Raw genomic sequence first — 21,168 nt, forward strand, 5'->3', positions numbered from 1 at the left:
ACCCGGCTGTGACAGGCGGCGCACCCACAGCCGTGTGTCTGCTCTACCGGGTCAGCTTGTCAGGGAAGGAGCGAGACTACAAAATCTAAGTGTCACTGAGGACAGAACCGGGGCTGTGTGCGTTGTGGCCTGAGCCGCAGTGGCGCCAGTGGTATGCCCCAGGTGAGGGCCCCCTGTTGTGAGGACAGGAGCAGATCTGGCCCAGGACCGGGGTGCAGTTCAGGTTTTGGTGGAACCGGAATCAGTTGTTAGCTTAGAAATGGAGTGGCCGCTGCTTGGCAGTTTCTGTGACCTCAGTACAAGCAGCCCCTGAGACCCAAGGCCACGACACACAGGTGCACAAAGCTGACCTAAGGGCAGGGGCTAGGGAGGTGGGCACAGTGCCAGCACACCAGACTGTACTGTCACTCAGCCTGGCTTTTCTCGGCTGTACGGTGGGCCTGGGCCCTGGGGCTTAGGAAATGGCCCTGCATAGTGGCAAAGCTGGTGGCATCAGATAGAAGTTGGCTGTTGACATCGGCCTGGCGCTAGAGCCCTGCCCTCTGCTGGAGGCAGCCTGGCTGGGGTGTGCAAAAGTACACACACATTTTCCTGGAGACAGTAAGTCCTTGGCTTCCCATGGGAGGTGAGGGAAGACGCTGGGTTAGGAAAATCATTTGGAAAAGCAGACTTGGCTCTGTCCACTCTCGCCCCCTTCACTGTGTCACTGTGAGCACTTGTCGGGCCCCCTCCCCACGGTCAGCGCCACCGCCTCTGCCAGCGCAGCTGACCTGGCCGCCGACCCTCTCCCAGCTGTGCCTGTGGGGCCGACCAGCACAGGCTCACATGCCTGTACACACAAATGCATGCTCACAGGCTCATGTTCAGGCACACACATGGGCTCATGTACACACACACACACATGGGCTCATGCTCAGGCACATGCCCCCGTAACGCATGAGCTCGCGCTCAGGTACACACCCTCATACACGCACGCACGGGCTTGCACTCAGGCACACACCCCGTACACACATGCACACACATGCATGGGCTCACTCTCAGGCACACACAGGAGTTAGCACTTACACCCCCATACGTGCACACACACGGACTCGCACTCAGGCACACAGCCCCATCCTACACATGGGCTCTCATTCAGGCACACACCCCGTACACACACACACACAAACACACACACACATATGCATGGGCTAGCACTCAGGCACATACCTCTGTACACGCATACACGTGGGCTCGCACTCAGTCACTCACACATGCTCACACAGCCCCGTGCACATGCACACATGCTCACCAGACCCCGTCCCCTGTCTGACCCTGCTGGCTTTGCTGTCCTCACTGGGTGGCATCGAGGTCTCCTCTCTGCCCCGGCTCCTAGCTGGAGAACGAGGGAAGGTCACCACGTGTCGTATCAGTCGCTGGGTGGGAAACTCCCGGCTGGCCCACTTCCTGGTACGCAGGTATGAATGCGTCCCCTGTTCCAACTCTGGGGTGTGGTGGCTTTCTGTTTTGCTCTGACAATAAGACAGCCCGGGCTGCCAGAGCTGCTGAAAGGGTCACGTTCTTGGCACATGGGTGGAGACCAGGATCAGGATCCGGGAGGGGGCAGGGCAGCAAGGGCCGGTACGGCCCCGCAGCCCCGGTTCCACATGATCGTGGAAGTAAGTGTCTGATCTTCACCTCCAGCACGGTTCAGGTCTCAGTGTGACTGAGTCAAGTTCCTGAGAGGTCGTTACGTCACTCTCAGAGTAGAATTTTTTCCCGAACTACATTACACATGTCTTACACTCTCATTCAGACTTCAGAGGGGGGTGAGAAACTTGGCCTCCTTGGGACTCAGGAGGCTTGGTATTCCAAGTGCCTGCATGGCGTGTGCTGTTTGCACGTAGAACCTAGCTGCCGCCATCTCTGCTGACCTGGCATGTTCATGGGCCGACTGCTTGGCTCTCCTCCCCTGCCCCGCCAGCCTCTCCAGTTCGAGGCAGTGCATGAGTTTGCATTGGCCGAGGGCTGTTACGGTTTCTGGAAGCTCCTGCCCAGCCTTAGGGTTCAGTAAAGGGCTTAGGGCAGGTGACCCAGTTTGGCTTCCACAACGCACCTGCCTCGTGGCCAATTTCTTTGTTTCTAACCCAAGAGGGCATCTCTCGGATGTAGAAATCCTGGTGATGAAAATGTCCCTGAGGGACCAGCAGATGGCATAATGGCTATGTTGCTGCACTACCATGTGGTAAACCATGGTTTGAGTATTGGACCCGGCGGCTTAAACTCATGCTGTACGTGTGTGCCCAAGATTCTGAGAGGAGAATGGAGGAGAAGGGATTGTGGCGTGGCCATCCCCCCTGGAGATGCTATAGGGCAAAAAAACTCTAAAGAAAAAAAAATGTTCCTGAAGATGCAGAAAAGCAGGCTCAGTGCACCTGCCTGTTTTGAAATGTTTGAGCAGGAGTGAGCAGAGACCCCCAAACACTCATGTGGGAGTGAGCAGAGACCTAGAGCACGCAGGTGAGTGTGAGCAGAGACCCCCAAACACTCGTGGGAGTGAGCAGAGACCCCCAAACACTCATGTGGGAGCAGAGACTCCTGAAGACATGTGTGGGTGTGAGCATAGGTCCAGGAGCATGTGTGTGGGAGTGAGCAGAGACCTGGAGTATGCATGCAGATGTGAGCTGAGACCTGGCAGCACGCGTGTGGGAGTGAGTGGAGTCCCAGGCATGCGAGTGGAAGTAAGCACTCCTGAGAGCACGTGCGTGGTAGTGAACAGAGGCCTGGGAGCACACATGTAAGAGTGAGCAGAGGTCTGGGAGCACGTGTGTGGGAGTGAACAGAGGCCTGGGAGCACACATGAAGGAGTGAGCAGAGGCCTGGAGCACGTGTGTGGGAGTGAACAGAGGGCTGGGAACAGAGGCCTGGGAGCACACATGTAAGAGTGAGCAGAGCCTGGGAGCATGTGTGTGGGAGTGAACAGAGGCCTGGGAGCATGTGTGTGGGAGTGAGCAGAGGCCTGGAGCACGCATGTGTGAGTGAGCACACTTGGGAGCACGTGCGTGGTAGTGAACAGAGGCCTGGGAGCACACATGTAAGAGTGAGCAGAGGTCCGGAGCACACGTGTGTGGGAGTGAGCAGAGGCCTGGAGCACGTGTGTAAGGCTGCCCCTCACGGAAGGACTTCCCACCATGCTGGCCCACAGGAAGGCGTCTGTCCCCCCCGTGGCTGCGGCCTAGACAAGCCTCCATGCCTGGCTGCACGTCAGACGCGGACTGGTTCCTCGTGGTGGGGCCCAGTGTGTGCACGCTCCTTACCTCCGGGCCTCCAGCCCGTGACAGCCCAACCTGGAGAGACTGGGGCTGCTCCCCAGGAGCTCCTGAGCAGGAAGGTGTCCACACATGCAGGCACAGACCTCACCACTCGTGATACGATGTCTCATTCCAGGGTGTTACTTACCAAGCCCATTTTGCACGTAGACAAGTCAGATTTACTGCACGCAGTACATGTTCAATTCTGCTTTGGAAAAAAAAATGTGTCATTAATGTAAAATACTAGGAATTGCCAGTTGGTTTAAATTTTCTTGTAAGCGTGGCACCTTTTATTGTATTGAGAACAAGCACGATTATGAATTACACAAAATACCAAAGAACTAAAATTGCATGCATTTTTAAAGATAAATCCTATGAACTAAACAGGCTGGCAGTGAATGTCCAAGTACAGGAAAAAGTCTGAGGATAAAGGACAATTCCATCAACGAAGGACCTTCAACCAGAGCGTGCGGCTTTAGGCTGACATAGGAGACACTCGCGTACACGGAGGGCTGGTGAGCCTCTAGCGAGACTGTACAGATAGCCCAGCAGTTTATCGTCCTAAGAATTTTCAAAGGGTGCAGACCCTGATGTCTGGAAGGGTGTAGACATGACTCTCTAGGGAGAATTATTTAAAGACTGACCCTGCGGCAAACGTGGGCCGCACAGCTAGTTTGTGTGGAGCAGACATCTGTTCTTCCTGGCCCTCCCTTTATTTTGGGAGAATTGATTCTATCACAAAAACATAAAGTAAAAAATGGAACCCAGAAATATCATAGGTTCTACACAGTGTCACTACAGTGGAGGGAGACACGTGTGTGTGTATGTCTAAGTGCGTAAAGTCATACTCCCTCAACCCCCACCTCCCACACACTTTAAGGATTTCCATGGGGAACTTGCGCTCTCTGAAGAGAGGACAGAGCGAAATCACCTCCTGGGCGGGGGGATGGCCACACGGCAATCTCCTGTCCTGGGATTTTGGGCACACACGCACATGTACCTGGTGTGATTTTTTTCAAGCTGTCAGGTCTGGGACTCGAACTATGGTGAACCATGTGGGAGTCCAGCACCTTAACCAGTACACCACCTGCTAGCCCCAACACCCTCCGTTTTAAAACTGGAAGTTGCATTTTGGCTAGGAATGTTCAGGAGGTGGGATAGCGCTGTCGGCCTCCTGTGCCCTCCTGAGTCACATGGGTACCTTCTGGAGGTTTCTATGGAAAACAATGCCTATTTAGAGTATTTGGCCTAGTGATTCATCCCGTGTATTAAATAACAGGGACAAGCAGCTGTGCTTAGGGGTTCTGAGTAACCGCCACAAGGTTGAAATGGCTGTATCCTATTGAAATCCTTCCAACTCAGAAGCCACTGAGAAATTGCAAACTTGATATATTGTAAACTAACCGCAGACACACTAGTGTAAGTGGAAAGCCTCTCTCTCATATTTTCTTCCCTCTCCCTCCCTCTTTTTCTTGTCCTTCCCTCTCCTGCCAGAGATGGGGATTGTTGCCCTTGTTTGTTTCTGGAGAGGTGGGGACTGAGGAGGGGCAAAGCTTTCGCTGAAAAGCAAGTGTGAAGCCACTGGTGTTTTTTATTTTGTTCTTTTTAAGGTTTGCTTTGCACCATGGGGTGCGTGCACTGGATAGAAGAACAGTGAGAGGGAAGTGAGAAATCAGCCCCCAGGGCATATCCCCTTCTCCCTTCTCCTCCTGGGATCTTGAACACACATGCACACGTACCCAGTGAGAGTTTCAAACTGCTGGGTCTGGGATTCGATTAATGGTCAGCCATGTGGGAATCCAGTGCCTTAACCACCACACCACCTGCTGGCACTGCCAGGGGTGTTTCTGTTCAGTCTTTTAGCTTTTTCGTAAAGTTTTTTGTGAAGTGGAGATACTCATTGACAACCCAGTATTCAAGTGTCAGGCCTTTCCAGGGGCTCTCTGCAGTAGTGGTTGTGGAGCGTAAGGCGGATGGTCCTGGAGAGCACAGCGGGGTGGGCCCAATCTTAGAGGATGAATTCATTCCGGAAGACTGGAGAGGCAAAGGGTAGCCCTGTCTCCAGGAATAAAATTGGGAACCACAGGCCGGTGACTGGGTGTTCTGCTGTCTTGGCTCCGGGCATGACCAAAGCCCGTCCTTGCTGAGTCACACCAGCACCTCTGGAACAGGCAGGGGAGCTGGCCAAGCTGCCTGTAGCCGCCCAGTGAGAGTGCTGGTCAGCAGGGTGGGCTTGGTGGCCCTGTGGAGAGGGCCAGAGTTGGGGAAGTGGTGTGGACTGAAGGTCGTGAAGAAGGCGGTAAATCCAACTCAACTGCTTCCAATGGCTTCTTTCCCAGTTGATTGGCCTTGGATTATTTCAGAGGCCCTCCATCTGGCTTTTGTGGGAATCTAGTTGCTATAGAGAAATTGCCTTTTTTTTTTTTTTTTTAAAGAATTATTTATTTTATTTTGCTATAGGGCATGTGCACTTGCAAGAGAGTGAGCAGGAAAGTGAGAGAGCAAGCCGCCAGGTCTCGGAGTTAAACCATGGTTGGCCGTGTGGGAGTCCAGCTGCTTAACCACCGTGCCACCGCTGGCCTGACCGAGCCCAATCTCATCTGATCTTGTGAAGCTAAGCAGGATTAGGCCTGGTTAGTGCTTGGATGGGTTAGAGATGCCATCAAAACCTCTCCTAATTGAGTCGATCTAGAATAAAACAGCCAGGGGGCTGATTGGACTTCCAGGAGGAGAAGCACCCAGGCCACCAGGCTCTGGAGGAAGGAGACGGAAGCAGAGGTAGTGGATAGTAGGTGGGGACCTTCCGGAAGTGAGAGAGCAGAGGCAGAATGCACAGGGAGGCAATGCTGCCCGACTGTGGGTGGTTCCTGGGTCCTTGTTCATGTGTGTGCTCTGTGGGCGAGCTAAGCCCAAACCCTTATGCTGCTCTCCTGGAAACCTCTGGGTCAGAACTCAGATATTTGGGAAGGACGGCCATGGGCTTATATTAACTCCCACCACCTAAGAGCCCTCGGAGACTGCAGCGAGCACCATGGGTCTGCAGAAACGGCCCAGTCTGTGTTCTGTTGCGTGTTCTGAATACCAGAGACTGGTTATGTGCAAGGAGTAGAGATTTGTTTAGTTCCGCGTTCTGGGGGGTCAAGGTCAAGGTGAGGGCTGTTGTCAGGGTCTTGAGATGGCACATGGCACAGGGTGTCACGTGGTGGAGGGCATGCGTGTGGGCCGGCTCTGGCCTCACTCCTCCTCAGGAGGGCCACCAGGGTTCAGTCCCGGGCCGGCTCCCTGACCACTTTATCCACCTGACTTCCTGAAGGCCCCACCTCTTAATAACTTGGTCAGATTAAGTGTCTACCTTCTTGTTTTGTAAAGAATCATTTATTTATTATCGTTGTTATTTTTAAATTTTACTCTAGGGCATGAATGCTCTCCACACAGGGATAGAGAAAGAGAGGGAAAGTGAGAAAACAAGCCACCAGGCCTGGGACTTGAACCATGGTCAGCCATGTGGGCTCTAGATTTCTTTCTGGTGTTTTAATTCCCAGAGGGCATGGACATCCTTCAGAGAGAGAAAGCAGCTCTCAGTGGGCATAGTCATGCCACAGTCCCTTCTCTGTTTCTCGGTTCTGTCCAGATTTGGGACATGCACACACACGTGCCCCGTGTTTTTCAGGCTGCCAGAGCTGGGCCCCAGACTATGGTTGGCGATGTGCACGGAGCTTAACAGTTGCACGACCAGGCCTGGCCTCCACCTTCTTTGTTCTTTGTGAATAGACTTGCCAGACGGCATGTGTGCTTAGAGGTTACGGGGAAGCGAGAAGGCACCCTCCATGGAGGTCCCTCATTCCTCCTTCCTTTGGGATTTTGGGCACACACGCATGCACCTGCCCCTGGTGTGTTTTTAAGCTGTGAGACCCAGGACTCAGGCCACGCAGTTGGCCATGTGGGATCCAGCTGCCTTCACCACCACACCTCCGCTGGCCCTTCACCTTCATACTGCCACATTGAAACCATAGCAAGAAGAAAACCTGACATGGCCAGCTTTCTGGGTCTGTCCGTCCCTCGTGGGCTCCCTGTACCAAGGCTCTGTGTTCCTCATGGAGAGCACAGGACAGGGACTCGGGCAGATGTCCAGGGCTCGTCCTCAGCTAAACTATCCCTTTCATCCTGTGTTGCGGGCGTCATCAGCTCTGACGCTTCTGTTCAGAACCCAGGCTGCGTGGGCACCTGGAGCCCACCTGCTCTCGCCCTGTGGGCGGGATTGGCTGTCCCCACCACGAGCTGCCCCTGCCGAGGTGGCCTGGGCTCCACGGTGTGCTCCAGCCCACGCTGGCTCTTTAATTCTCACTCCCTGCCTGGAGACCCCAGAACGACCGCAGACGACTTCTGGTCAGTCATACCACTGTGCGGGCAGTGCTGCCTGTGCCCCCAGCCGTCTCCGATGACCGACAGACGTAGTGCTCACTTAGAAGCTGGCGCAGGGACTGGGCCCACAGGACCGTGGCTTGACCGTAGTTTCCAGGCTCCTGAAGGACGGGCCACACTAGAGTTAGTGAGGAGCCCAGAGGGCCTTGCGGGGAAGGAGGAGTGGCGCTCTGCATGGTGCCACCTCCCCCATGCACATCAAGGACACAGAACCCCCTGTGGCTGCTGGAAAGAGCTCACTACAGCTGAGATGGGGAGGCCACCCACCAGTTAGGGACAGGGATGCTGTGGGTGACATTGCGGTCGGGTCCAAGTCCTGCCATGTTCACTCCTAACGTGGCCTCCTAGCGTCGCTTTCCCCCTTTCAGTTGGACGAGGCCCTCCCGACCTCCGTGCGGCTCACTTGGATGTGGCTAAGCATTGGCGTTGGCCTGGCCTACTGGCGCCAGCTCGCCTGATGGTCACCGCTGTGTCACTGTGTGGGCCCCCTCCCCACCTCCCCTGAAAACTAGGCCAGGCTGCTCCGAGGTTTCTGGCATCTGCTCTCCTGCCTCTTCTGCCCCAGGTCTGGGAACATTCTGGAAACCTGCCCACACACAGCCTCTCCGTCCCTGTCTGCCCCTACCACAGCGCGACTGTCCCACCAGGTTCCCCTTTCTCCTGAGCCAGGTGACTAGGAAGCACCCCTTTCTCCTTAGTTTGGTTGCGTGACAGCTCCAGCGGCCCCCGCACAGCCCCCGGCCAGGCCTCATCCCATGTACACACACCAGGAGCACCTTCCCTGGCCACCCTCGTGCCACCCAGAGCCCTAGTTCCCACTGCTGTTAGGCGCTGGGTCCCAGCGGACGTGTCCCTTTGCCTTGTCAGTTCTGTCTTCACCGTCACTGCTCTGTGCCGAGTGGCCACAGTGCCGGTGTACTGGCTTCCCGTGGGAAGGCAGGGCTGACCATACTTCACCCACAGGTTACTCGTTCTTTGCCTGAAGCTCACATTTAACCCAGCACGCTGGATTTCCCGCCCCAGTCTGAGCAGGCACAGTTGTGGCTGACCCTGGAGCCAGTGCCAGGCTGAGCTGTTCAGCCACCTCCGAAGGTCTGGTGAAGGCTGAGGCTTTGGATGGTCCTTACGGAAATCTAAAACTACCCCGAGAGCATAGGCCCACGGTGTGCATACCTTGACACCAACCTGCTCAGAGTAACCACTGCCTGCCATGAGAGTACAGGGTGGGGCCTGCACCCGTAGCTGAGTCCTCCGTGTAAAGTCAAAGGGCCTGAGGGAACCCCCACTGCATCGCCAGGTCTGGAGAGTGGGAACGTTATAGTTCGTTGCCACGGAGGGGGAAAGACCTTGGCTCCTGGCCTGGTGCATTGGCGTGTCACATGCACGCGGGGCGCTGGAGCAGCCAGGCTTCGGAGGACAGCATACCTGAGTTCGATTCTGGTGCCACCACTTTTGTGACCTGGGACCAACCAGGGACTTAATCTTATGGTGCCAGCCATGTTTTCTTTGATAAAATGGAGAAAACGCCTGTTGTGGAATGTTGCTAGGGGACTAAAGTCAAGCCAGTAAGGCACAGACATTGGAACCTAGGTACCAAATCTGAGTGCCGGCGGCGTGCATTGGGCACCCCGGGTTTAGCGGGTTTAATGCGTAGAAGTCTGCTTTGGGGTGACCTGGAGGGAAGAACTGCTTCGCCAATGACTTTCTGTAATCTCTGAATGTTCTAGGATTAACGCAGATTCCTCAGATCCAAAAGACGGAAATTGCCTTTCGTCCTAATGACCCCAAGAGCTACGAGGCGTATGTGCTAAACATAGTTCGGTTCCTGGAAAAGTACAAAGATTCGGCCCAGAAGGATGACATGATTTTCGAAGACTGTGGCAGTAAGTAGACTGACTCCTTGTAGGCGTTTGTAGCTCGTTGCCTTTTTTGTTAGTTCTTATTTTCCGTTTCTAGGTATCATTTAATGAGACGTACTCCTGAGGTAGTTGAGAGCGTGAACTCTGGGCGTGCAGAGAAGGAAGCTGGGGATGCCGTGAGGGAGGTGGGGTGGCCTCCATCACTGTTCTTGGCATCCGAAAGGTGCCTTCCTTCAAAATAGACATCTCCGCTCGCTGTGACTCAGGCCTAGAGACCACCGAGGAGCGTGCACGGGTCCTTCCCACCAGAGTGAGGCTTTGGTGGGATGAGCTGTACCCACACTGGGACTGAGGGAGGGGGCTGCGTGGCCACCGAGCGCTTGGTCGATCCTGGTTGGGATCTACACCCCTGAGCATTTTGGATAGGGAAAGGAAGCGTGCGGCCTTGGACTGACATGAGGACAGTCGTCCTTGCGCCCGCAGCGTGAGCTTCCTGACCCTTCTCACGCCACTGAAAACTCTGCAGGTTACTGGGCAGTCCCACCGTTCTGGTGTGCGTAGCAGGCTGGTCCTGGGGTGACTGGGCACATTACGTTACTTAAACATTGCCACCGTGAGTTTTTCATTGAAATTGCTTTAATCGCCAGAAAGGACTGTGTGCTCTCGGGGTGGGGGGATGCCCCATGGGGTGTGGTCGCACTACAGTCCCGTCTCCATTTCTCCGTCCTGTCGGGGTTTGGGGCATGCAAGGGCGTGTACGCAGCCTGTTCTTTCAAGCCTCCACGGCTGAGGTTCCAGCTCTGGTCAGCTGCGAGTGATCTGGCTGCCTTAACTACCGGGTAAGAGGCTGGTCCTTTCGGTAGAATTTCTGTGAGATTTTCATCTAACTTTGTAGTAATTAAAAAGGCTTGAATAACTAACCAAGGGGTTCACTTAACAAGTGATGGACTCAACTGAGGCATTTTGCCATTTGAAGGAAAAAGAATTAATTTATGAACTTAAATGATGTATGCACGCAGACACACACGCCATTTCCCTGCAGGGTGCTCCATGTTCACCTTGAATTCCGTATTCATTTAGTCCTCTCTGGCTTTTATGTGAGGTTAAATTAAAAATAGTAGAATAACATTTCTTCGTTGAAGAAACACTTAAGAGAACTCATAGCTGTCAATGGTAAAAAAAAAGATGTTGGTTAAAAAGGAAAAATACCCATTTTTTTTCCCCACCTCTTCCTTTACTGCTTAACATGCTGGTTTGGGGCATAGCTTCAGGAAGTTCTGATCAGAAAACTTCTGGTTCTGAAAGTCACGGAGGATTCTCTAACTTGTGTTCCAATTATATAATAGCTGAGCTAGGCCGGTGTGGACCTGTGTAAACAGTGCTTACATAAAGCAGGATCCAGTTTCCTCTCAGTCTTCGAAGTAGCTGAGTGAGCCATTATTTAAAGAAAGAGAAATAATGCCAGAGGCCAAGTACCATGCCTTGATCCAGCCTGTGAACCTCCGGCGTGGGGTCACATACCAGCTAATGCTTCGGCAAAGTATCTTTGTAATATGAAGAGATGAGAGCTCCGTGGTAGAAACCCTCGCTTAGTTCAGACCCTCAAGTTCCTTAAAGGCAGGAGCGCTGTCTCAGAGCAAGAAATAGTGCCAAGGAAGGAAGTTTCGATCTCTCTTAGGCAGTCATGCTAAGGGAATTGCCTGCATCACGTGAAAATGCCTTTGTGTTTTTAGACGTGCCCAGCGACCACAAAGACCGAGGAGAATTTAACCATGAAGGAGGAGAGCGAAAGGTCTGCAGGTTCAAGCTTGACTGGTTGGGAAATTGCTCTGGAATAAACGATGACAGTTATGGCTACAAGGAGGGCAAACCTTGCATCATCATAAAGCTCAACCGAGTTCTGGGCTTCAAACCGAAGGCAAGTGATGTTTTTGTAAATGCTAGCACTAAGACGGGCCGTCCACACTGCGGACGAAGTTCTTAGTTGCTGTATGAAGACGGTACAGGACCAGTTTTGAAGTCCAATCAGTAGAGCAGTACCACACATCTGTACCCACCCTGCCCTAACGTGGAGTGAGGGCATTCATCTCGTTTGCTAAGTTAGAGACGTCGTAAAGTGAGTCCAGTGGCCCCTGTTCTTAATATTTCTACTCAGTATTCAGGTAACAGTTTCTATAACATGAAAATAGAAGAAGATATTTTAAAATATAAACCATCTGCACGTGCAGTCATATTCTGGTTTTGGTCCTCTTGGAACCATAAGAGTATTTCAGAAAAATTGATCTGGTAACCTGAAAAAGTTCCCTTTTTTTTTTTAAATAATGGTTTTATTACAAAAATAAAAGTTGAACACCATCTACACTGAACTTAGGTGGCCGTGCTGTCAGCTTTCTGCGCGATTGCAGCATAGAGGGGGTAACCTTTACTCGAGGTCAGGGAAGATGGCGGATGGCCATTTTCACCATTTGGTGAGATTCTGTACTCCTTCAAAGGGAGGAAGAATGTATTGGTTTGCCTTCACTTTTATAAAAGTGGTTATTCGTTCTGTCTCAGGCAGGAATTAAACAATGCTGCGCCTTCCATTAAGCCTGACTTCTTCCGTCAGGGACCCCAGGACCCCTGTGAGCACCCTATTGCGACTGAGGTTTTAATCAGATGGGAAGTAACCTCTGGACTGTAGTGAGTGACGTCATGGGCTCACTTCATGTCTCTCTCGTTCACTGATGGCCTACTGAATGCTCTTCATTGTATCCACGAAGCTTATCATCCATGAATATTTCAGCAGAAAATCAGTGTAGAGATGAAAAGTTTTGTACTGAGATCCACAGACACTCTTCTACTGCCCCCAGCGGTGTGGGAGGGTGCAGGGAGCAGTCTGGCTCCGGCTGGCTGGCTCGATGGGTCTCTTGCAGAAATCAATGTGTGTTGTACAATTCTAATCTCCCCCCACACACTTAGACTAGAAATATAGTGGGGAAAAATGGTGAGCTCCCTTACGCTGTGCTCGGCTGTGATATCCCCATTACTGGGGAACACTTTGCCACACTGTCCAGCTAGTTAGCAGTGGAAGGACTTGGTGTGGCCAGAGGAAGACTGACCCAATCTCTGCTCTCTGGGTCCTGGCTTTTGATAATTTTCAGCAGAGATATTAAATGACTCTTGTACACACAGGCCATCTGTTCAGTCTGCGGTGAGTCATGCGACCCCCGACGGGGCATGGCCACACCATAGCACCTCCCCGACGTCTGCACAGATCATCTGTTGAGTGATAACTTCTGCTACTGTTTCTTCTCAGTCCTTTTGTTTTTCTTTTTTATTTGATGTCTACTTGACTAACGTTTGCCACTTACTAATTCTCGTCTTTCTTCAAGTCCCCAACTATTTTGTCACTGGGATTATTTCTGCCAGAGATTGTAGTATCCCAGCATCTCAGCTGCTGTGCCTGCTTCCTGACAGAGGGTACATTCTACAGCTCTCATCAATAGTGTTTTTCTTCACATCCTCCAAGGTTAGGCTGCTGATAGAAAGTTCATAAAGAGTCAGATCTAAGTAACCATTTTATGTTTTCTAAAACAAAGAGTAGTTAAGTGTGCAATGTCTCAGGTCGAGACTTGCCTGCGGGGCTGATGAGGGTGAGCAGGTAGCCTCACCTGCTGTGTCATGACACTTCTCAGGTGTCTGAGCCGGGGTTGGGGAGAGGAGGTCTGGCTGTCTCACTACTGCAGGAGTTTCCATACTGGACTCTGGGGCCTGTCCATAGAGCCAGTCCTAATAAACACCTCTGCATTTTGGGGAGTGTGACATTTCCCTGTTTTATACTTTGAACTTCCTAATAGAACTGGGGAGAAGACATAAACAGTGGGCCATCAGAGAAGTCATGATGAATTTTTGCATAGAAAAATAGACAAAAAATATGTCGTGACTTTTCTGACAACCTAATAGTAGTATGCTCCCTCCACCCAAGATTTTTCTAAAAGACACAAAATAGAAAACTTACTGGAAAAAGGCATTTTTTTTTTTCTCTTTTTTTGGAGAGGTTTTTGCTATAGGGTGCGTGCGGTCGCCAGAGAGACAGAAAGCGAAAAATCACCCCCCCCGCCCCCGCAGGGGGGATGGCCACGCCTCAATCCCTTCTCCTCTATTCTCCTCTTGGGATCTCGGGCACGTACGCACACGCATCCGGTGTAAGCTTAAGCACTGGGTCCAGGACTCGAACCGTGGTCGACTCCATGGGAGTCCAGCGACATAGCCATTACGGTAACTGCTGGTCCCCATTTTATTTATTTTTTTTCTATACTTGCTAGAGGGCGTGTGTGTTCGCCAATGAGAGAGAAAGAGAGAGAGAGAGAGAGAGACTCCCCAATGGGGCTTAGACACACTGCAATCCTTTCTCCTCCATTTCTCCATTCTGTTGGAATTTGGGGTACATATGCACATGCACCTGGCATGTTTCCAAGCTGCCAGGATTGGGATTCAAACCGTGATCAGCTATGTGGGCTCTGGCTCCCTTAACTACTATGCTGCAAGGCCGGCCCTGGAATAAGGCATTCTGGAGGGAAAAGGATGGCATTGCCTATTCACGGCTCAGGAGGAAAGCCCAAGTCCTATAAAAACAGAAACATCAATCCACTTTCCCAAGTAATATATTCTTAGCAAACAAGTATTATTTGGGGGCAGGCTCTCCTTTTTCAGTGTCCTTGAGGAGAGTTGATAATGGATCACCATTCGAAGGTGCATGCAGGACATGCAGGACTGGGCCGCAGCACAGCCTCATTGCTGTGCTCACGAAACAGGGGCCCAACACGGTTTTTATTTTAACAGATCACAAACATGACCCTTCCTAGACTGGCTCGTGGAGTCATTCATTCTGCTGACCTGAGTGTGTGGTCACTGTGGTTCACTTACTCTAACCAGGGTGTACTTCCTTGGCGACAAAGTAGTTTTATAGAAATTTTAATTTCCCAAGATTAAAGTAGCTATTTCTGATCTTACTGACCAGTGTGGGTTTTATTTTTAGCCACCTAAGAACGAGTCCTTGGAGACATACCCGGTGATGAAGTATAACCCCTACGTCCTGCCTGTTCAGTGCACTGGCAAGGTAAGGGTATTCTTGGGCAGCTACTGCAGTGGTGGGAGGGTGGACCAGGAAGAGATGAGGATGAGTGAGGTGGTTTCAAAGTTAGTGGCAAAATTCTATTTTATTTTTGTAATTGTCAAAGGGCATGCGCACTTACCAAAGACAGAAAAGAGATGGAGAGAGACCCCCCAATATGGTGTGGTCATGCCACCGTCCCTTCTTCATTTCTCCATCCGGTTGGGACTGGGCACATAGGTGCATTTACCCAGCGTGGTTTTCAAGCTGCTGAGGCCAGGATTTGAACCATAGTTGGCCATATGGGATCTGGCTCCCTTAACCACTAGGCTACGGGGTTGGCCTGAGATAAAAATTTAATGTAAGAAGCAAGAAACATCACTTTCTGGCCTCAGTCCCTGCCGACTGAGTTGTAGCTGTCTGGTGGTTTTTGGGGTGCACAGCCTGTGTAAAACCGGGGACCAACTTTTTTGCAATTAGCCATTTCATGTGAAAATTTGGGGCTTGGGTTTCTTTGTACAAATTATTGAAAGATGAAGGTAACGATCAGCAAGCATTCCCCCTAGATCTAAAAGCAGGAATCCCAAACAGTGTCCTTTAATGCCAGCACCACGGGAGGAGAGGGACATGAGAAAACGAGAGGCCAGTGCTTGGAGCTTTGGAGGGACCGTCATTGGCGACAGTGTCCACGGCCAGCACCGAGATGTAGCTTTCCACCTGGTCCTGTTCCCGGGGCCCGTGCTGGCTGAGGTGCTTATTTGGCCTTTGCTGCAGGTTCACCCTTTGCAGTGAGAAACGGCCTCCTTTTGTGACCATTTCTCATGGCTGCCACAGTTAGACTGTGTCCTTCCCGCTGTGAGCAGGGCGTGTCGGAGCCCTGAGCACCCCTGCAGTGGCAGCGTGCATACACTGCTCTGTGGGGAGGGCGTCTTGCTTAAAGGTGGTGGTCCAGGTATAAGCCATGTCTTGTGCGTTTCCCTCTGGTTTCCAGCGAGACGAGGACAAGGACAAAGTGGGGAGCGTGGAGTACTTCGGCCTGGGCGGCTACGCCGGCTTCCCTCTGCAGTACTACCCATACTACGGCAAGCTCCTGCAGCCCAAGTACCTGCAGCCCCTGCTGGCCGTGCAGTTCACCAACCTCACCATGGACACCGAGGTGCGCGTCGAGTGTAAGGCGTACGGGGAGAACATCGGGTACAGTGAGAAAGACCGTTTTCAGGGACGCTTTGATGTAAAGATTGAAGTTAAGAGCTGATCACAAGCACAAATCTTTCCCACTAGCCATTTAATAAGTTAAAAAGATACAAAAACCTACTAGTCTTGAACAAACTGTCATACGTATGGGACCTACACTTACTCTGTATGCTTTACACTAGCTTTCTGCATTTAATAGGTTAGAATGTAAATTTAAAGTGTAGCAATAGCAACAAAATATTTATTCTACTGTAAATGACAAAAGAAAAAGAAAAATTGAGCCTTGGGACGTGCCCATTTTTACTGTAAATTATGATTCCATACCCGAGTCGTAGCAAGCAGTGTTCCTGGCCCCTAAGTATTGCTGCCTTGTGTATTTTATTTAGTGTACAGTAAATACTATGGGTGCACACTCTGGTCGTTTTTCAAGCCATGTTTTATCGTATCTGTTTTCTACTTCATGTGAGCAAGGTTTGCTGTCCAAGGTGTAAATATTTAATGGGAATAAAACTGGCATGGTACTTTTGTTTCTTGGGTTTGGCTCTTTCAGATAATGGCCCACCCGTGAGCATTTCTCACACACTCCATAGTCTCTTCCTGTGGTGTTAGGTCTTCCTTTATTTTCTTCCTGGGGCTGGGGGTGGGCTGTCATGGGGGAACTGCCCTTTAAATTTTAAGTGACACTACAGAAAAACACAAAACGGCGATGGGTTGTGTTGTGCTTTGTACGAGTGCTGTCCTGACACCGCTCCCCCGTCGCTGAGTCCCGAGGCGGGGTCTGGAGCTGGGCCCGCCCGTCGCTTTGGCTGGTGACAGGGCTCGTTCACTTGCTTTGTACATTTTTCTTTGACTTTCCTTTTTTCCTTTCTCTGGAGGCATCACATGCTGGTGCTGTGTCTTTATGAATGTTTTAACCATTTTCATGGTGGAAGAATTTTATATTTATGCAGTTGTACAATTTTATTTTTTTCTGCAAGATAAAGTGTAATGTATGAAATAAACCAAAGTCACTTGTTTGAAAAGAAATCTTTATTTTGAACTTTATAAAAAGCAATGCAGTACCCCATAGACTGGTGTTACATGTTGTCTCCAGTGCAAAATCCATGTTCTGACATCTGTAGTACTGGCAGGGGCCCCGTGCTCCTGCTCCTCTTGTATTCAGTCAGGTTGAAACAATGGACAATAAAAGAATGAACACACCCTCACTGCGTGGTCCCCTCTTCTGTGAGTGCTCCAGCCCTGACACCGCTAATTATCCAAGATCTTGAAGAAATACTGCACCTGAAAGACACACACACAGTTTTGTTGGTTCCCAGGGAAGTTTGGCCTCTACCCTGTCAGAAGCCAGAGCACGCCAGTGCTTGGTGCCAGGTGACAAAGACCGGGGGCTCAAGGCAGAGAGGGCTGCTGCCGCGAAGGCCGGTGTGGTGTGGACCACGCTGCAGAGCAATTCCACCCGGTTTAGAAAACAGGGCGTTTTGGTTCCTGCTAGCACTGCACTATGGATGTCTGTTCAAAAAAAAGAAAAACGTTTAGTTGTTAGAGTTCAGTTTCAGAAAATGTGAAGTTTAAATGTCAGTAAACAAGAAGGTTCTTGCCTAAAAAACATTTGGCCTAAGTCTTTACTTAGCTCGAGGACAGATTGCTGACTACTCTTCCAATTCTAAGAGGTTTTCCAAGGGGCCTGGCAGAGTAACGTCTACACATAGCAAAGTTGCTGTAACAGGCACTTTGGCCTGGTGACCGGGCAAGTCCTGCCCGCGCGGCAGCACCAGGTGAGCAGCAAGGCCTGTCTGTGGTCAGACTGACTCCGAGTCTCTGAGATAAAGACATGTGTTTCGCTTGAAGTGAACCCAGGAGTTTCTAAACCCACCACCAACCTACAAACCCTTCCTTCCTCTCCTTTTTGGGCCAGGCCAATGAGAAGACTCCTTACTCTCCCCAGTTTGTGTCTTCTCAAAACTGCTGCACCTGAGCAACCCAGAAAACGCTTTTTCTGGGCAGCCACTCAAATTTGTGCTTACACTAAACCATGTTTCAATGATTTCTACAGAACTTGGTTATTTCCATCAGCAAACTGGATTTAACAATTAGGCTTGGTATAAAGACCACAAAACCCAGCTCTGTAGAAAATATTGCCAGGCACCAGTAGGTGGCGTGGTGGTTACAGTGCTGGACTCCCACTTGGCCAATGGTGGTTTGAGTCCCAGACCTGGCGCTTGCTTTCTCACCCCACTCCCACACTTTTCTGTCTCTCTGGAGAGTGCATGTCCCTATAGCAAAATTTAAAAAGAATAAAACCTAAAAATACAAAACAAAAGCATTTCCCCCAAAACAGTGAGCTGAAGATGTAGGACAGCTTTACCAACATGGACAATAAATACTCACACTCATGACATCCTAGTTCTGAAAATGGAAACGTCCACATGGCCTGAGCAGTTGGTGTGCAAAGCAAATCCTTCCTGCCTTCAGGCCAGTCCTGAGAGACTGGTTTGGGGGGGACAGAGTGGCCTCCTGTCCTCTGCTGACCGAGAGGTTAAGGCCTTGTGACAGCACCGCTGATTTGAGACACTCGAGCAACTCAGTTCCCACCTTACCCTCCGGTTAGGACCCTCTGATCTGTCTCCTTGTTTATTTAAGAATGTCACCTGAGACCTTGCTACCTCTGGAGAACAAGGTCCCCATTCATCATGAGGCAGAGGCACCATGGAAATGGCACACCTGTTAAAGTTTCTAGGAGCCTTTGTTGAGTTTTGTGGAACACAACAAAATCCACAAACAGCACCCCTATGTAAACCTGCTCTTCTCAAAGAGCTAACCTTGCATTTATGGAAAGGAAACACCATTCCTGCAAGAGAGAGTGGCTTGTTTTGCTGAAACCAGCTCATTTTCCAGGATATATCTGAGTCTTAAACCTGTAATGTTTGTAAAGAAGAAGGGGAACTTTAGGACTTAGGACAGGGGACCATTTATTCAAACTGGAGGGGAGTTGGCATTTTGAGCCTTGGTGAGACAAACAGCCCACTTTTACCTAAACTGCACCTTTGTTCTGAGCCACCATGTGGGGTGTGTGTGTGTGCCATGGGTCTTCAGGCTCTATCATGCTGGGAGAGCACCTTCATTCTGAGCCTGTGTGTGTGTGTGTGTGAGAGAGAGAGAGTGAGTGCCATGGGCCTTCAGGCTATATCACGCTGGGAGAGCACCTTCGTTCTGAGCCACCGTGTGTGTATGTGTGTGTGTGTGTGTGCGCGTGTGCACGCACGTGCATGCCCCATGGGCCTTCAGGCTATATCACGCTGGGAGAGCACCTTCGTTCTGAGCCTGTGTGTGTGTGTGTGTGTGTGTGTGTGTGAGAGAGAGAGTGAGTGCCATGGACCTTCAGGCTATATCACGCTGGGAGAGCACCTTCGTTCTGAGCCACCGTGTGTGTGTGTGTGTGTGTGTGTGTGTGTGTGTGTGAGTGAGTGCCATGGGCCTTCAGGCTCTATTGCGCTGGGAGAGCCCAGTGTGGTGCGTAGCCTCCGACTGAACAGAACTTTGCTGCCTGCCTGTACGCGCCATGCACACCCCACATAGCGAGAGACAGCTCCACAGTGACACAGCGGACAGAAAGCTACCTCCTTCCTTTGCGCCTGCACTCCTGTCTCCCACTCTTGCTCTGCATGTTTTGATCTTGGTTGTCTCATTAGTTGACTCCGACCCTTATCAGGTGACACGTGACTTGGGCACAAGGGCAGCACCGCCTGCCTTCCAGGGGACATTCTTACTACATCTGAGGAGGGTTTCCACTGAAGGCCAGTCATCCCAGCACCTAACCAGTCACACAGGGTACAAAGGAGCAGGGCTTCCAAAGGTTGGCCGAGCATTACTGGGGATCAAGAGTGTGGGCATAGAAGGCAAAGAGAAGAGAAAGTGTCCTCAGGTTTTTTCAATCCACCCCATTCTCTGAAGGAAAGGTACAACCCGGGTTAGTGATGTCTGCACCCAGGCTGAGCTCAGATAAGGGGAGCCGGGCCTTGGGCTCCAAGCCTTTGGTAAGCAATATTATCTAGCTAGACTCGAATACCTTTTGTTTCCATTATATTTATTACCATTGATTAAGGTCAAGTAAAACTAGTTTTCTATTTATAACAGTAAAATGAATCTATTAAAAAAATAGCAGTGAATGGATTTAAGGAAAAATAGTAAATAAAACATCAGGTGGTACTTCATGGTGAAATCACCGTGGGAGTGATGAAAGGCTGACGATAATTTAGAACAGTTTGCTTAAAAGTACAGCATTGGGCAGCCCAGCGACACGCTGCGATGGGAGTTGCCCTGGAGGTCCTGGGTTCCCATCCCAAGGTCTCCCTGTACACCCCGGCATGTGCGTGTGGTCCTGGCTAGCCACGGCTGTGGGTGGATCATGCTGTGAAGACCCAGTTGGGGTGCCCCAGCCCCCATGGAAGAGATTAATAATTAAAATAAAAATACAGCATTAACAAACACCAGGGCTCTTGGTCCTGTGCCTACTGAGCAAGATCTAGTTGAAGCCCACCTATCACTGTTTTAGAGCCACACCCTAGTGCTTAGGCTGCACCCATGGAGGGAACTGCTCCAACTCCACGTGGAAAGCCCTATCCGGGGTCAGAGATGGAGTCCAGGTACCAGAAGCTGCCAAAGCTCCACAGCAGCTCAGCTCACGGCGTCTGCAGGATGGTAACACTCCAATATCTGACGTGGCTAATTCATGTGGCTCACGGAGGAGTGCCACATGAGCTTGCCCCAGGAGTCTGACAGAAGGTCCTGTGAATCCCGAGGGAAACTATCCAAGCAGTTTTAATCAAGTGAGTAAAGTAATGTTGGTTTCAACTCCACAGGGAGAGAGTAACTCTCTCCTTTCTTCTTTGGTGTGTGTGCTGGGGTGTGGGGAGGGTGGCATAAATCAGATCCGTCACCTGTCACCCCAAGGCTGAACACAGGAAGATGACCAGGAAGTAGATACACCTATTATTCTTACAACAGAGGGTACGGTTAGCACCCGTGTTTGACCCAGTGTGAAAGAGTCAGCCCAGGCAGGTATGCTTTAATTCCATGTTTTTCTCTGAGAGACTCAGCCTCAGAATGGCCTGAAGGATTAAGTATCTTACTAAGATACTGAAACATACTTTTTCATATTTTTATTTAAATTTTTTTTTAACTATGTAATTTTATTTTATTTTTTATTATTATGTAATTTGCTATAGGGCACATACACTTGAGAGAGAGGGAGAGAGAAAGTGAGAAAGTCAGCTGCCAGATCCAGACTTGAACTGTGGTCAGCCATGTGGGA

General features: G+C 50.8%; 1 protein-coding gene across 1 annotated transcript in view; it reads left to right on the forward strand.

Moving 5' to 3' along the window:
* The window catches only part of ATP1B1 (ATPase Na+/K+ transporting subunit beta 1), a gene marked incomplete at its 5' end in the record, with an annotated part of 19,673 nt that extends 2,611 nt beyond the window's left edge, over window positions 1-17,062 (forward strand). Inside the window, 4 exon segments of the mRNA XM_014587266.1 lie at window positions 9,440-9,595; window positions 11,305-11,489; window positions 14,589-14,669; window positions 15,655-17,062. Of these exon segments, the coding sequence (XP_014442752.1) occupies window positions 9,440-9,595; window positions 11,305-11,489; window positions 14,589-14,669; window positions 15,655-15,918 (686 nt within the window).
* Window positions 17,063-21,168: the final 4,106 nt, after the last annotated feature.

This window comes from Tupaia chinensis, unplaced genomic scaffold (genome assembly GCF_000334495.1).
Source record: "Tupaia chinensis unplaced genomic scaffold, TupChi_1.0 Scaffold000198_1, whole genome shotgun sequence".
In the NCBI taxonomy this organism is placed as follows: domain Eukaryota; kingdom Metazoa; phylum Chordata; class Mammalia; order Scandentia; family Tupaiidae; genus Tupaia; species Tupaia belangeri.